At 41.5% G+C, this 17,453-nt stretch overlaps 1 protein-coding gene across 3 annotated transcripts in view; it reads right to left on the bottom strand.

The window, feature by feature from the left end:
* Positions 1 to 17,453, bottom strand: part of cdc42bpb (CDC42 binding protein kinase beta (DMPK-like)) — a 57,351-nt gene that overhangs the window by 13,124 nt on the left and 26,774 nt on the right. For all 3 annotated transcript variants that reach the window (XM_058378709.1, XM_058378707.1, XM_058378708.1), the window contains exons 3-17: positions 16,801 to 16,884; positions 15,748 to 15,843; positions 15,444 to 15,592; positions 13,998 to 14,091; positions 10,880 to 11,080; positions 9,643 to 9,891; positions 9,142 to 9,385; positions 8,549 to 8,668; positions 8,150 to 8,283; positions 5,648 to 5,890; positions 2,878 to 2,988; positions 1,505 to 1,752; positions 594 to 699; positions 377 to 501; positions 159 to 264 (exon numbers count right to left, since the gene is read on the bottom strand). In XM_058378709.1, the coding sequence (XP_058234692.1) occupies positions 159 to 264; positions 377 to 501; positions 594 to 699; positions 1,505 to 1,752; positions 2,878 to 2,988; positions 5,648 to 5,890; positions 8,150 to 8,283; positions 8,549 to 8,668; positions 9,142 to 9,385; positions 9,643 to 9,891; positions 10,880 to 11,080; positions 13,998 to 14,091; positions 15,444 to 15,592; positions 15,748 to 15,843; positions 16,801 to 16,884 (2,310 nt within the window). The remainder of the gene's footprint in view (positions 1 to 158; positions 265 to 376; positions 502 to 593; positions 700 to 1,504; positions 1,753 to 2,877; positions 2,989 to 5,647; positions 5,891 to 8,149; positions 8,284 to 8,548; positions 8,669 to 9,141; positions 9,386 to 9,642; positions 9,892 to 10,879; positions 11,081 to 13,997; positions 14,092 to 15,443; positions 15,593 to 15,747; positions 15,844 to 16,800; positions 16,885 to 17,453) is intronic.

Below are 17,453 nucleotides of genomic sequence, written 5' to 3'. Positions count from 1 at the left end.
GGGAGAGAGAGTGGGAGAGAGAGTGGGAGAGAGAGTGGGAGAGAGAGTGGGAGAGAGAGTGGGAGAGAGACAGAGATGTGAAGCATAACATGTGAAATATAAGGTAGAAAATAGTAAGTCAGTTGCAGTAGTGTACACAGGTTGAAGACCGCTCGTACCAGGTGTCTGGATCCCAGGCTGGAGCTGCGCAGTGACTCCAGCTCCTCGGTCATCTTTGAAGCCAGAGCTTGCAGGTAGCCACGAGCATCCTTCTCATCACTCACCCTATAGCAAACACATGCACACACAGTACAGAAATGTTTAGGATTCAGCAAATGTGATAAAGACATATCAAGTAGGAAGCTTTAAAAGAGAACAGAAGAAGCAACTTTCTTACCACTGAATGATCTCAGCGATCTGTGCCTCCCACTGTGCAACACTCTCCTTCTTCGAGGCCAGGTCCTGCAGCTCGTCCTCCAGCTGTCTGTTCTGGGTTGTTAGTTTGTCCACAAATGTGCATAGCTGGAGAGAATTGATAGAGGGGTCAAAAGTCATTGCTTAGATCTGCCCAGAAACCTCTGAGGACCAGTACTCTTAAACACATTGCCACCAACCCGGTCTGTTTCTGAGGTCAGCTTGCGGTTCTCCTCGGTCAGCAGGCTGCGTTCACGCTCATATTTCTCTTTTAGGGAACCCAGAGCCTCGTCCATCTCCATTTGCCTGTCATAAATAGAAGATGTAAACACAACTGAACCAGAGACACCAAAAAACATTCATGTTAAATGGCAAAAATAGCACATTACAATACACTACAGAGCTAAAGATCTGTGGATGGACACCTGACCATAACACCTCTAATGTGCTTCTAGGATATCCAAATATATATATGAATATTCCAAAACCATGGGCTTTAACATTTCATTAGAATTAGTCCCGACTATAATAACCACCACTCTTCCAGGCTTTTCCACTGGAACGTGATTGGGATTTCAATTCAGCCACTAGAGCATTAGGTCAGACACTCATGTCGAATGAGGAAACCCTGGGGTGCAGTCTGCATTCCAGTTCATCCCAACAGTGCTCAGTGGGATTGAGGTCAGGGCTCTGTGCAGACCACTTGAGTTGGGAAACTATGTTCTTGCGCATGGGGTACTGTCATGCTGGAACAGGTTTAGTTGGAGTGAAGAAAAGCCAGCAAACTTTAGAGTAGAAACACATATTGCTTTAATGGTCTGCCAGCCACATTTGTTATAGTGGATGTAAATGTAATTACACTAAATATGTGTGGCCTATAGATGACTTCAGACTAAAAAAAGTCTCAAAAATGCACGTGTAAAACTGTGAAAGTAAAATACATAAAAGTCAAAGGTGCACTGTTCTATATGCTTGCTTCATAGCTCTGATTTTTCTATGCAAATTCACACCCTGTGTGCTGGAGGTTGGCCACCTAGGCGCCCTCAATTACAGATTTAAATGCCATAGAGTGATACTGATGAGGTCCTTTGCACAGTTTTGCCACTCTTACCGTTCCTTGTTAGCTTTCTCCAACTTGTCTTTAAGCACAAGCAGCTCCTTTTGCAGAGAAACCTGCTGGCTCTCAGAGTCGTGCAGCTCTTTGCGTAGGTTTTTTAGCTCTGTGCCATGGCAGGCATCCCGCTTTACAAGCTCTTCCTCGTAGAACAATATCTTCTTATCCAGCTCGGACTTCACCTTAGTCAGCTCCTGCTGGGTCTCAGCACTCACGTTTGAAGCTCGACCGGTGCCCTGCTTCACCTAACGGATAAATTGAGAAGGATGGAGAATTTTACAAAACATGTGGGAGATACTGGACTCACTCGTTCCGACTGGATATCCACTGTTTATGTGCACATAAACAAGCAAAATAAGTCAATTAACAAAATTATCAATTAAAAAAATATCTAAATTTAAGCATATACAATTGTAGCTTTTAAAAAAAATTCTTAAATGATCGCTTAGTGATTTGTTCTTAATAAACAAAAAGCATGAAAGAAAACTCATGTCCCTGCTGAGGAGGAGTAGTGGGATACCCTTCATATAAAATTATTTTTAAATCTATTAAAGTGTGCAATTTTAATAACAGCTTTGATCAGAGTTCCTTGGGATGTAAATGTACATGCTCAAAATATACTGAACATGACATTAATTCCAAATGTGAAATTAATCACATTTAAATGTTTATTTTATTATATTATATTATATTATATTATATTATATTATATTATATTATATTATATTATATTATATTATATTATATTATATTATATTATATCATATCATATCATATCATATCATATCATATCATATCATATATTATAGTTTGGGGAAAAAAAATCATCTGGACCGGTCACAAACTACAAACAATCATATTAAAGTGTCTGTCTGTGTGATTATTAATGGATTACTAGAGGCATGTGAATTTAGCTAGTAATGTGAAAAGGTTTAGGAAACAAAGAAAAGATGCTGATTTGAGGAGAAATATAAAGTAAGGGACAGTATTAGACAAAATAAATAAAAAAGAAGGATATTGATGTAGAGGCCAGCTGTACACCTCAGTTCCTCCCAACAAAAATAACTGATGAAAAAAAAACCCCTCAAGAAAAACAGCAGAGATAAAAATAAACAGGCAGGATATCCCTCCAGTCTGGAGGACATCACAAGGAGAAAGCAGGATGATGCGGAGAGGAAATGGGGTAGAAAGATCTAGCCAGAGAGGGAAGAAAGGTGACCCAGACCCAGAAGTAAAGTAAGTAAAGACGAATAGCTGCAGGTAGGTATACAAAATAAGTATTGGGATAGAGGTGAAAAAAACAAAACATTGCGATGAACTTAAACTGGGGGACATGTGAGGCTCAGACAGTGTAATGATTGATATCTGACCTTTAGTGTCTCCAGTTCACTTTCCAGTTGTTTGGAGTAAACTTCACTGTGTTCTCGAAGCTTACGCTCCTTAGAAGCTTCTGCACGAGCATCTTCCAGCTGAGCTTCCAGCTACAACACAGAGAGAGAGAGAGAGAGAGAGAGAGACTGATTTAGCTTGATTTCAATGAGTTTACTGGTTTAACTCGACATTACAGGAGAGATTTCATCTGACATAGTGATCTTGTGTAGCCTTCATGAGGTCTTCCCTCAGTAATGCATGAACAATTGGAACACCACACTTCCACATTTCATTTTGAAATCATTCTCATGACCTGATCAGAAAGCTGCCATAAGGTTGAGACAGACTTTAAACAACATGGTGAGCACATCACATACAACACTTACCAAACAAATTCATCCTTTTTGAAGTGATTCAGAGCAACCGAGTAGTGGACAATAACAAACATCCACTGATTTGTAAAGACACAACCGAGTAGTGGACAATAACAAACATCCACTGATTTGTAAAGACACAACCGAGTAGTGGACAATAACAAACATCCACTGATTTGTAAAGACACAACCGAGTAGTGGACAATAACAAACATCCACTGATTTGAGAAGACAGAACCGAGTAGTGGACAATAACAAACATCCACTGATTTGAGAAGACAGAACCGAGCAGTGGACAATAACAAACATCCACTGATTTGAGAAGACACAACCGAGTAGTGGACAATAACAAGCATCCACTGATTTGAGAAGACAGAACCGAGTAGTGGACAATAACAAGCATCCACTGATTTGTGAAGACACAACCGAGTAGTGGACAATAACAAGCATCCACTGATTTGAGAAGACAGAACCGAGTAGTGGACAATAACAAGCATCCACTGATTTGAGAAGACAGAACCGAGTAGTGGACATTAACAAGCATCCACTGATTTGTGAAGACACAACCGAGTAGTGGACATTAACAAACATCCACTGATTTGAGAAGACAGAACCGAGTAGTGGACATTAACAAGCATCCACTATTTTGAGAAGACAGAACCGAGTAGTGGACATTAACAAACATCCACTGATTTGAGAAGACAGAACCGAGTAGTGGACATTAACAAGCATCCACTGATTTGTGAAGACACAACCGAGTAGTGGACATTAACAAACATCCACTGATTTGAGAAGACAGAACCGAGTAGTGGACATTAACAAGCATCCACTGATTTGAGAAGACAGAACCGAGTAGTGGACATTAACAAGCATCCACTGATTTGAGAAGACAGAACCGAGTAGTGGACAATAACAAGCATCCACTGATTTGAGAAGACAGAACCGAGTAGTGGACAATAACAAACATCCACTGATTTGTAAAGATACAACCGAGTAGTGGACAATAACAAACATCCACTGATTTGTAAAGACACAACTGAGTAGTGGACAATAACAAACATCCACTGATTTGAGAAGACAGAACCGAGTAGTGGACAATAACAAACATCCACTGATTTGTAAAGACACAACCGAGTAGTGGACAATAACAAACATCCACTGATTTGTAAAGACACAACCGAGTAGTGGACAATAACAAACATCCACTGATTTGTAAAGACACAACCGAGTAGTGGACAATAACAAACATCCACTGATTTGTAAAGACACAACCGAGGTTGTGCTGCCATACACAATTCCTTATGTATGGAGAAACCCTACATTTTATATTGTCCAGGCTATCTTACTGCAAAGATTGTGTGACAGTGGATAAGCAGTTAACATCAACAAAAGGGCAAAGAGATGTCTAAAACCTGCTAGCCGCAGTAGAGAGGAATCTTCACTCTCAGTTGTTGGACGCCTGCATGTTACAGCGAAACAGACTGACAGGAAGCCTCATCAATTTCGTTTTTCAGATAGCAGCGATCAAAATGTCTGCGACATACACAGCCATACCCCAGAGTCTGACTGGAATCTTCAAATTCTCCTTTTTCACTTTTGAGCAGACTTTAAAATGCTAGCATGAAAGTTCACGAAAGCTTGGAGAAAGTTTTCAGACTATACACAGCAGAAAATGTCAAACTTTCAGCAGGTGAAGGCTTCTCCCTGGTGACCATATACTACTGCAGATTATTCTAAAAGGAATGAGAAACGGTTCATGTCCAGTTCACTGCTGGTTACGCTGAGTAATACTCTAAGAAATTACCACATCATCAAGGCATCATAATATCACACAACTCTGAGGAACACTATGCACATATGGACATGTAGGAGACAGTGAGCATAACTATTAAAGAAAAGAGTGAGACTGTGCTTAAGGGAATAAAATTAACTGAGTGAGCTGAAGTGGATTCACTCTGAAGGCTCAGGGAGCAAAGCATGTTCCCTCTCCTGCACTCAAGCCAGTCAGTGCTGCCCATCTGGCTCTGGTTAACCATGCAGGTCCACGGAGGGTCAGTTAGGAGGCCTACAGCGAATGGGGGAGAGCTGAGACATTCCTGCTGTCGCCCCCAGAGATCAGAGCCTGCTGACTTTAAGCAAGGCCAGGCTCGACTTTCTCCCTGCGCTTCTGTTGTGTCACTAAGGAACGCCAGCAATGCAGTGAATTCCTGAGCTGTTGTTTGGCAGTGTGCTGCCCCGGGAGAAGCTCTGTGTTATGCTGAGTTATAAATATTGCAACATGAAACTGACTGGCAGCAGAAAAAAACACCAAGGTGGCACTTCGACTCACCATTGACATCCAAGTTAATTAAATGCATATAAATTTAGTTTAACGCACGCTCTAATTTGTCCTCACCTCTTTGCGGGCCTTCTCGGTCTTGCGGATGTCCTGACGCATACCATCGAGCTTCTGCATGAGCACCTCCATCTCCTCCTCCTTGTCACGGAGCTGGCGCGAGAGCCGCTGCTTGTGCGAGCGCAGCTCGGCCATGCGCTCGTTCAGCTCGGAGAACTCCTGCATGGCCAGCTTCCTCTGTTGGTGAGCGTCTTTCAGCTCCTTGGTCTGAGACTTCAGGCGCTCCAGAGCCTCCACCAGTTGCTGAGGATGCAGACACAATATATGTTGAGGAATGAGATCAAGAAAGAGAGAGAAGGAAAAGAGAAAAGGAAGACAGGAGAGCAAGGTAGTGGTGAAAGTTAAAAAAAAGAAAAAAGAAAAAAAAGAGAGAAGTAAATAAGTAAAACAGTGAAGGGAGAATGGCTACAGAGAAACAAGATGAGAAAGAATGAGTAAGAAAAGAAAGTGTCCGGGCTGCCTCAGAGAGTTAACTGAAAAGGAGGCTGAGTGAGAAATAGAAATCGTCAAGAGGATTGGGAGCTCGATGATAAAAGAGAAGGACGTGCTGCAGTTAATGAGTACATTATCTACCTACTGCAGCATAGCTCTCAAAGACAAGGGGTAAAAACTGCGGTTTGAAGACTTGAGAATGTTCTTCTGTTGTAATGTGGCAGCTGACGGTTTAGACTGGGTGCTGGAGTACGAGTGGAGGAGCAGGACAAATCCAATTAAGTAAAAATGTGATGGGATGGACAAAAGCCCTGCCCCTGGCTAAGTGAGAGAATGCTGGCATTAAATATGATGAAGGGGTCCAGTGTGTATAAAGAGGCATTCAGATGGAATGGGAAAAATAGTCAAGACTTGGGTTGAAAGAGAAGCTTAGACTGGAAGAGGAGCTAGAAGATTTTTCATGCACAACATGGAAGAAAAAGGCAAACAGGCATGAATTGGGTGCAACAAAAACCATGCTGTTAAAATATTCCACATATATTTTATTTTACATCAGGGTTTTTAAAAAAAAAATTCCATTCTGATTTCATTATAAGGGAACTCCCATGTACACGCTGGTCATGTTGTGGTTACCTGGAAATTTAATCTAACCTAAAAATGGTATTGTAACCCAAAAAGTTGTGCAAAGACAGATAAGTGCAATAAATACAGATAACACTAAAGCTCCTGGGATAACTCCATATATCCATAATCCTTATCGTCTTTCCCTATGAGCTCTGGTCTGCTCTTAAATCTCAGCGCATACACACCATCATTCCATTCTGGTCATCTTTATATTGGTCCAGATTCAGAATCACATGATAGTTTTGCACTGTATTGCCCCATGTCTCACTCAGTTGTGCATTGCTCATATGTATAAAAAGTTTCTGTTATCCATGCAAGCCCATTTATTCACACTGAAGGCCAGAACGCATCTGCAGCTGATGAGTGTAATTTAGCAGGCAGAAGGATATGGGAACAAGCACAGCATCATGGCTGAATAAAATAAAGGAAGCAACTGGAGCATATTACATTGTATGAAACAAATGTTCTTTCTCTGATTGGCCAATGAGAGAAAATAATTGCTCTGGCCCAATCCATCAGCAGCTTCCTGACCCTAATTCTCCTTGGGGCACTAAACAATTGGGAAACAAATTGCTCTGTTATGCATTCTGCATCTTCTGCATTTTAATACCTGTACACATGTGCGGTGGACTGAAAGGTCGTTTATAATGGAAGCATAATTTTTCTGAGACTTTAATGATTAAAAATGTTTTTGGTGAGAAAAAAAAACATCGAGACGTGTTTTCTGTACATTGAATAATCTGAATATTTTACATTTTTGACTTGTTTCTTTGTCAGTATTATAGTTAACTCAACACACATGTAATGTACGCATATTAATATGGACTGTTTAAAACGTAGAAAGGAAGGAAAACACCCTACCCAAAACTATTTCAAATATGTCATTAGACAAGGAAACAAATAGTTTCACTATCTGCATACATCAGTCATCAGTCAAAATTACTCTATGGAACTGCAGTAAGGCCTGATCAGGTGAGAAACACTACCAATGTACAATCAACTACAACTGTGAGCACCATGCACAGGTTCTAATATCTCAAGCGTTATTCATTTGTAACATCACCAAACTGTGCCTAAAGCAGGGAGAGAACACAAGCCAGAGCCACACCAATAACTCACACCACAGGGCTATTTATAGCTTGACCATGCATCTTTGTATGTTGTTGAATCATGGATTAAAATGATTGCTGAGAGTGCTTGGGCAATTGGACAACCCTAGCTGTATTCCCATTTTGTGTATATTAAATTATTAATATTAATTAACCTTTCATCAGACGCCATGTTCTTGTTTTGGATATGAACAAACAAATTCAAAATGAATGCTGCCATTTCATTTCTTCCAAAAATGAATTTTCTCAGCCCTAGTTCTAATAAAGCCTGAATAATATGAAAGAGAATTCCTAAAGCCTGTCTGTGGTTATGCGCTGGCGGCGTGAGCATCAATACCTTATTGACGTCGTCTTTCTCCTGTCGAAGGTTTTTGACTTGCTTGTCCAAAGCCTTGAGCTTGGTGGAAGAGCTCTCGTAGTCTTGCCGCAAAGTCACTGCTTCCTCCAGCTGGTGCTCCAGCCTGTCAGAGTCTAAGAGGAACAAACACCGAGCAGAATGAATAATCTGTAACTCGTGATTACTATATAACCACATTTGGACCTCAAGGGGGTGGAAGGGCTATGATTCATTAACATGGTCACAATTTATTATCCTAATGGGAAGAATGATTTCAGAGATCTACTAAGAATGTGTGTTTCCTTCATGAATCAGCCTCTATCTTTTTATTTATCATCGCATTCAGATGTATATGACTCTGCTTCCTGTGGTTGGCTCATTACTATTTCCTCCGCTCACCTGCTAGTTTCTTCTTAAGGCGCTCGATCTCCTCGTTAAGTTTCTTTATCTCTTTATCGCGGCCCAGTGTGCTTGTACCGCGGCCTGAGCCGTGAAGAGACTGCACAGCCTGTGTAGATTCTGGAAATATGAATATAGAGAGAGAAAGCAGTGCCATTCAGATGCCAAGAAAAATGCGAAACTTAAAAAACAGCTAACTATAGCGATAAAATGCAGTTTGCTTCCTGTAGAACATTTGCAGTGCTCAAAAAACCCAGCTGAAAAACTCAGACACAAAATGTTTGAAACCTGCTATTTATAAACATGTTATATAAATAATTACAATATTTGTATAATTCATATAATAATATATTTATAATCATCATTTATTTAGCACTGGCTCCGTGTCATTTCTACACAAACATCATTTCACTTGGCAAAGGTTTGCTTATATTTCTGACCAAGAGTTTTATGACCACATTTTCCCCCCTACTTTTTTTTTGTTGAAACCACAATTTTGATTGTTGCACTGATTTGGACTCGGCACACTGCATAATAGGTGTGAAAGTGGACCCTCTAAATCATGGATTCAGGCTGTGTGTGTGTTTGGATACCCTGGAGCTTGCGGCTGAGCTCTTGTTTTTCCTGCTCTAGTGAGCGGATCCTCCTCTCGAAGGCCTCCAGCTGCAAGCCCCCATCTTTAAGGGGTTGCAGATCCTCTCCTGAACCTCCATCAGCCAGAGCGGTCAGCCTGAGCTGACCCCGATCTGAGAAACAGCTGTCTGTAGTGTAGGTGAAACCCACAAAGGGCAGGTGCTGACCAGTAAACCCGGTGTGGGAGATAGGAGGAGCGATGTCCTGCACAGAAAGAAAAAGCCAGGATATTAGATATTGTCTGATTATACTTTCTATTGTTCATGCGATACAGAATTAAGAAAGGTCATTATACTGTTTGGAAAATTAAATCATGCAACTAAATTAAAACCCTGATTAGTCCTAATGCAACAGAAACCAAAACATGTATACACAAACATGCTGGGCTATTAAAACGTTAATAATAGATGCTTTAAATAGCGCTTGATTAGGCGGCTGCAGTGAGAAGGGGAAACACTAACCGGGTTTTTCAGTACATCGTCATCCACATCGAAGTTGGAGGTGTCAGAAGGAGAGCTGACGTCAGGAATGTACGGGGCTTCAGTGCTGCGGATGTTCTCCCAGTCGATGCCTGAGAAGAAGGGGTGCTTCTTAAATTCCTCGATGCCGTTCTGCCCCAACCTGCGCTCCCTGCTACAGATCAGCCGCTGCATCAGGTCCTTGGCATCCTCCGACACATCCGTGATGTGAGAGGGGAACTGGAAGCGTTCCTGAAGAGCAGCAAGAATGTGGAAGGCTATAGGTAAGGCAGCTTATGGGATCTTAATCTCGAGATGAAGCATGTTGTCTTTTCGTGTACAAGCATTTAAAATGGCCATTAAAGCTTTTTATTAAAACTAAGAGTTATTTACTTGGTTTGACCAAACCCATTTATTTTAAATGACCTATTAAACAGGCTAATTATAATAATTGAGACAGCTATTAATAAGGGTGTGTTGTGATTTCCACCACTGTATCAAATTTTAAAAAATATTGAGAACCACTGGGCTGAAATATAAAGAAGTAAATGACCATGCCCCACATCCAGACATGTATTAGTTTGGGAAACAGCCGCATTCCCACCAGTAATGATGGCCCAGATAAGAAAGAAGCACATTTCTATTTAAGGAAAGTGTATGTAAATATGCTTTTAGACTGACAATCATTTTAATAACAGCCTTATCTGCAGGTCTGGAGCCATCCCTCTCATTTGACCAGATGAAGTATGTAGTTTGCATTGCCTTTCGGAGGAATAAAGAAGCAGCAGTTGGTGTGTTTAGACCTTCAGGTAGTAATATGCCGTAGCCTGCGAGCTTGATTTGTAGGTGACTCTGTGGACATTGTATCCATGCAAATCTCACCCAAATCCTGTCTGTATATTCCGATCTGATCTAATGGCTGTGTTCGTTTCTCTCAGTCAGAGGTGATGTTTGTGGGAAGCAGAGGAGGGTGTGGTAACAGCAAGCACAAAGGTACTTCCTAAGACTTTGTGTGTTTGTACAGTAAACTGTGCACACAATAACTGGAGGGAACTATATAAGCTCTGACTGTTAGATAATGTTCTGTTAACAAATCTGTTAATGTGTATGAACTAATGAGCCTGAATGTAATAATAACATTTTGCAGCATAACCGGTCTAGAAAACCAACCAGGTTCTTTTCTAGTTGAGAATAAATAAAGTTATTAAAACACCACTAGCTGCACTGCCGCAGCACTCACCTCATGGTTCATGATCTTGCCGTAAGTCTCGACCAGAGACTCTGCGTAGAAAGGCGTCTCTCCGTACAGCATCTCGTACATGCACACACCCAGAGACCACCAGTCACACTCGGGCCCATACTTCCCCATACCATCCTCCATGGCCTGCAGGATCTCAGGCGAGATGTAGTCTGGGGTTCCGACTGCTACTGACGACTGCACCTGCACACAAACATGGACGAGAGAGACCATTTCAGAAAGGAACCATTTTATAAATTGAGAATCACCATGAATTAAAAAAAAACCTCATACATAAAGAATAAAGAGACTCTGGGAAAGAAGACTGCTAACATTTCATTCTAAGGGGAAAAAAATATCAAAGCTATAAGAAAAGATAAGACAGAAAATGCCATTAAACCCTAGAGATTATTATTCCAACTGATAAATAAGTGAATAGCCAAAAGCGCTCGTGGGAATAATATTGGGGATATGAAAACACTGAAATTCAAACTGCTTCAGTGTAATAGCATAACATTTTGCTTAGCCAAAGTATAAAGAATCCATGCTGGATAATGTGCAGATAGCTTTACGTGGGCCAAACTATCTGTGGCAGAGGATGAGCGAGCACCAACAGTAAATGAAAAGAGTGTGCACATGCCAGCTTCTTGCAATTTTATGCATGTTACTTCCACCATTTTTTATTTTGAAAAAACAATAAGATAAAATTAATTATGTTTATCAGTTTGATACCCAAAAGGATTCTATACGCAACCAAGGAAAATATTTCTCCTAGTAGAACAGCCAGCATTTCACTGATGAAAAAAGCACTTTCCTCACCAACACAAATCCTCCTAAGCATGAACAGTGAATCCAGATATGTGCATCAAAACACCCACAGGCTCATGTAACCACAATCACAATGTGCCACAGATACAATATATTGACAAAAGTTTTGGGACACCCCTTTAAATCACTGTATTCAGGTGTTGTTTTTCCAGGGTTGGGTTTGGCCCCTTAGCAAAAGGAACTCTTAGCATACCAAGACATTTTGGACAATTTCATGCTCAAAACTTTGTGGGGACAGTTCCAACATGACTGCACACCAGTGCACAAAGCAAGGTCCATAAAGACATGGATGAGCCAGTTTGGTGTGGAGGAACTTGACTGGCCTGCACAGAGTCCTGACCTCAACCTGATAGAACACCGTTGGGATGAATTAGAACGGAGACTGTCCAACATCAGTGCCTGACCTCACAAATGTGTTCTAGATTAATGGTCAAAACACTCCTAAACCTTGTGGAAAGCCTTCCCAGAAAAGATCAAGCTGTTATAGGGTTAGGGACGGGCTAATTTCATATTACATTCATGTGCATGTAAAGGCAGACGTCCCAAAACTGTTGGCAATACAGTGTAAGTGAAAGTATTAGGGATGTTTTAGCTGATAAAAGCGATTATCGGAAATCAGGTGGATGTTTAAAAATAGCAAATGATCTTGGCCGATTATATCCCGTCAATCAAAAGGGGGCAGAAAAATGCGTTAGACAATTAGCTTCATGCAACTTATTCTGCGAGGGAACAACCGGTCTTGTGCTGAATTACTTTGAATTGGATATTAATGACAAGAGAAAAGCAGAGGCTGCTTCAGCTAAAAAGGCACAAACCATACAAACCACAAACCTAACCAAAGGCTAGCATTATTCCATCTAGAAAGAAAGCACAAGAACATTCAGAACAGAGTAGCAGAGAAGCTCTGTAGTGGAGGACACAGGCTTTCAGCAACTGCTAAATCACCCAAGTTAAGAATCTTTTTAATCAAGTTAATGTGTTTTCTGTTTAGAACTGACTGACACACACACACAGGATTACCCCTTCGTGCTATCAGAGTCATGCTACTAAACGCTTCTGACACACTCGGGCTACAAACGTCTTCTGTTTCTGTCAATGGAAGGAAATCAATGATGTAACTACATGCCGATTAAGCAAACACACAGTGAAAAGATAGCTTGATGAGTTAAGGTTGATGTAGAAGCAATCAGCACTGTTTACACCTTCATAAACAATCAGTAGGAAAGATAATCACATGGCGTGCAGTGATGAAAGCTAATCGTTTTAAAGAGCCTTAATTTCTATAATCTGGGCAGCTGGACAGATAAAGTACATGAAGAAACCTTGAAACTGATTGAATCACAGCTGATATCAACAACTCAACATGGGAGAAAGAACGAGGACGGCATTGCTGAAATCTCTCCTGCTAATCAGGATTTCAGACAGACACCAAAGCACTGTAACTGCATTCACTTAATAAGATGCTCTGATTGGATTGAATCACTCACCGTTTCCTACAAAGACAGTGAAAAAAAAATCTTAAATTTTCTTTACAAAATTACTCAGTAGTGTGAGAAATGAGAGAAAATTTACCAGTTTTTAAAGGGAAATTAGGGCTGACTGAGTGATCTGGAAAAATACTGCTCCTTTCTTACTCAAAGAATAAAAACCAGTGACTCTAAAGACAATGAGGATGTGCTAAGGCTTAGTGTTTCATACACCTTTCTTCTCTGTTGTTCGTCACACTGACCTCACAGATGGACATTGTTAAAAAGGTATATACAAATGACCTCAAAAATAAGCGATAATGATCAAATTTCACGGCTTGACATTCAAAACAAAAGTGCAAGCGCTTAGTTTTTCCCCCAACTTACTAGTAAAGAGACACCTAAACAACTGTTATGGCTGAGACGAGGCTCTTAGCTTGTGTATGGATAAAGAGTTGAGAGAACAAGACAAAGAAAAAAAAACATCACTCACTACTGCAGCACTGTCTTTAGGTATAGATGAAAGAATGGCTAATTTCTACTGGCATCACTATCAGCAGGTAGACAAAGGTCATTGTGGGTAATGCTGGAAACCGCATTATTCCCATTTAAAAGCACGGTCTGTAGTGTGTGATATTCCAACTTATACCACAGCAATTTGCCAGTGATTACAACATTTAATTTATTAAGGAACAACATGCTGGGACTCATGTCACCATCTTGTCTGGGTGAAGTGACCTCTAAAGGTTTTGCTTTAAATACTCATTAGGAGCAAGAGCATGAAATCAGCAGGTTCAGATGGGACGCTGTGGCTGTAGTTCACTCACCGTGCCGTCTGGCATCATCCGGAGACAGGAGCCGAAATCGGCCAGGCGGATGTGTCCATTCATATCCAGCAGCACGTTATCAGGCTTAATATCTCTGAAAAAGAAGAAGACGGAGACGTTACAGGACCAAAAATTTACCTGTTTAGTCCATTAAACGGGGAGAACGCTGTGTTCACAGGACTAAAGCTTCCTTCACTGTAATGTAGCGGACATAATAAGACCATGTTGTCAAAGCACACTTTGGATTTAACCTGTGTTTTCACCTGCGTGTAGTAAGCAGAACACATAGTTTATCTATTTAAAAGGCGCAATTTAATTTTTTAACCATTACTTTGAACCAATTAACATTGTATAATTGTATGTTCCTAATAAAGTCCTCCATGAGTGTATACATGTGTCAAGTCACAGAGAAAACTTGTTTGGGTTTGGATTCACTTCTAATTCATTTTTACAGACCCTACACTCTATTGCTGCATTTGGCAGACGCCCTTATCCAGAGCAACTTACAACTGAGCAATTGAGGGCCTCGCTCAGGGGCCCAGCAGTGGCAGCTTGGGTGACCTGGGAGTTGAACTCGTAACCTTCCGATCAGTAGTCCAACACCTTAACCACTAAGCCACCACATCCCCTCTATAAATCCTCTACCATAGATAGATGCTGGGGGTGGAGCTTCATGAATATATTAAAACAGACTTTATTCAGGGTTTTTGTAACCATGTTTGGTTTTTTTCGGAGAAACTGCGTATTTCACCATCACATTCCTGCCAATGACACATCTAAGAGCTCTGTGGGCCTGTTCTTTCCTGAAACATGATATCAGGTGAAGTTCATCTTTGTTTGTTGTCACTGGCGCTAGTCATGGTGTAAGTGCTGTTAGCGTTTCAGGAAGCTGCACTGAGCAGTCGGGACCTCATGGAGTAGGAAGGAAAAACGGCTCAGCTGGACCGGATAGCAGTCCAGTACAGGCCATGCCACTGGGTAAGACAGGAAAAACCCTCTGCACCTTCATACACCAGTGCCATCTGTGGCCATTACATTAGTCTGAAGAGCAACGAAACACGCAGCAGCTAAACGCAAGAACAAAAAAATAAATAAAAATCCTGTGTGTATATACACTCATTCAAACTGAGCAAACCACTAACTACCTGACCTGCTAAGCCTTTTAGTGCAAACCGGTTCTACAAGCAACTGATCTGCATCTTTACTGTATGATGTATTGCACATATACACACTCACACACACACACACACACACACACACACACACTCTCTCACAGTCACTTTCACTCACACACACACTCAAACCCCTCACATACACACACTCTGTCACTTTCACACACACACACATTCACACTCACTCTCTCAGTCACTTTCACTCTCTCTCACACACACACACCCCCCTCACACACACACATTCAGTCACAACAACTCACTCACAACCTCTCACCTGTGCACGTAATGCTGCTGATGGATGGAGTGAATGGCAAGAACCATCTCTGCCACATAGAACTTGGCCATGTCCTCAGGTAACCTGTCCTCGAACTTGCTGAGTAGTGTTAGCAGATCTCCTCCCACATAGTAGTCCATCACCAGGTACTAAACAACAGGACATGGCAATTCATTAAAACTCTACATGCATTGTTGAGTTGTAAACAGTGTTGAAAACAATGGCACCACTGCATCGGTGCGTGAGTGGCGGCGTTAACCACTTTAGGCCATGGGATTAATTGCGATTACGGACAGACGCTCACCAGGTAATTATCATCCTGAAAGGCGTAATGCAGGGTCGTGATCCACTGGCAGTCTCCGTTCACCAGGACGTCCCTCTCCTCTCTGAAACAGGCGGTCTACAAAAAGAACAACAAATCCAGAGCTAGTTTACTTTCTAATATACCTTTTGCAGACATTTTAGTGTTACTAGAATTTGGGTGGTACGCTGGTGCAGTTCAGGGTGGGTTTCCTGACCAGCCATGCTGACAAAAGCTCTCCTGATATGGATGCCTGAGGCTACTGTCAAAGCTCATTGTGCTGAAAATGGGTCAAGATGGAGCAAAAAAGAAAAAAGAAAAAGAGCCTATAGACCAAAGTAAACAGGTTTGATCTCAGGCTTGGCTGTGTTGTTAAGAAAAAACCTTAGTACTATAAAATATAACGACCAGGCATAACATTATGGCCTAACATTGTGTTAATCCCCCTTTTGCTGCCAAAACAGCCCTGACCCTTAATGCACTGTGTATTCTGACACCTTTCTATCAGAACCAGCATGAACTTCTTCAGCAATTTGAGCAACAGTAGCTCGTCTGTTAGACCGGATCACATGGGTCAGTCTTCGATCTAAATGTGCATCAATGAGCCTTGGCCCTCCATGACCCTGTCGCCAGTTCACCACTGTTCCTTCCTTGGACCACTTTTGACAGATACTGACCACTGCAGACCGGGAACACCCCACAAGAGCTGCAGTTTTGGAGATGCTCTGATCCAGTCGTCTAGCCATCACAATTTGGGCCATCATCAAACTCGCTCAAATCCTTACACTTGTCCATTTTTCCTGCTTCTACCACATCAACTTTGAGGACAAAATGTTCGCTTGCTGCCTAATATATCCCACCCACTAACAGGTACCATGATCAGGAGATAATCAGTGTTATTCACGTCACCTCTCAGTGCTCATAATGTTATGCCTGATTACGTAAAGTAAAACATTTTGTTTGCTTCAGCGTGTAATCCATTTCTAAAAAGGTGTCATGGGTCTGTGTCACAAGTCCCTGTACAAAAGCTAATGAGCAGCAGGAAAAATACTTTACCTCAGCCCTCTTCAGCATCTCCCACTTGTTTAGAATTTTCATAGCATAAATGCGCTCCGTGTTTTTCATCTTGACCACAGCAACCTAAAGGAGGAAAAGAAAAAAAAGGTTGGGGAAGGTTAGCGCATGCTTTAAAAAATTCAATTAGAAGGCAGCCCAGTTATGAGACTAAGAATAATTCAGCATGTTTTCTCATCATTTATTCATCGTATTTACATTTGCCCTACTTGGGTTAACATCACTTGGGAAAAGTGCTACTTTCAAAAGGGTGTTTTTTTGATGCATCTGCTTCAGAGAAATACAGGAACAGGAGCAGGCTGAAATGGTGGGACATATCACCTGTTAAACACAGTGACACCGTGAAACATGACAATAGGACAATGGCTGCGTGTGAAGGTGGATAAAGACTTCCTCTCCACAGCGGCGTATCGCTGAAAGAAAGGAAGAGACGGGGAGGAGCGGAGGGCTGTCGCGGGCGTTGTTGGCTTGGAACGGACAGACACACCCTGCGTGGATGAGGGCATGTCAGCGAGAGGGATTAAGAATGCGTGCTATGAGCGACAGCGTGGTGATAACGATACTTCTGGAACAAAAACAAACAGCTATAGGTTGCTAAGGACACGAATTACCCGTAAGAAGGAAGTGTGTTAATT

The sequence above is a fragment of the Hemibagrus wyckioides genome, linkage group LG25, assembly GCF_019097595.1.
Source record: "Hemibagrus wyckioides isolate EC202008001 linkage group LG25, SWU_Hwy_1.0, whole genome shotgun sequence".
NCBI classification, from domain to species: Eukaryota; Metazoa; Chordata; class Actinopteri; order Siluriformes; family Bagridae; genus Hemibagrus; species Hemibagrus wyckioides.
Note: the sequence above shows the minus strand (reverse complement) of the source record. Positions and strands in the feature narration are given on the sequence as shown.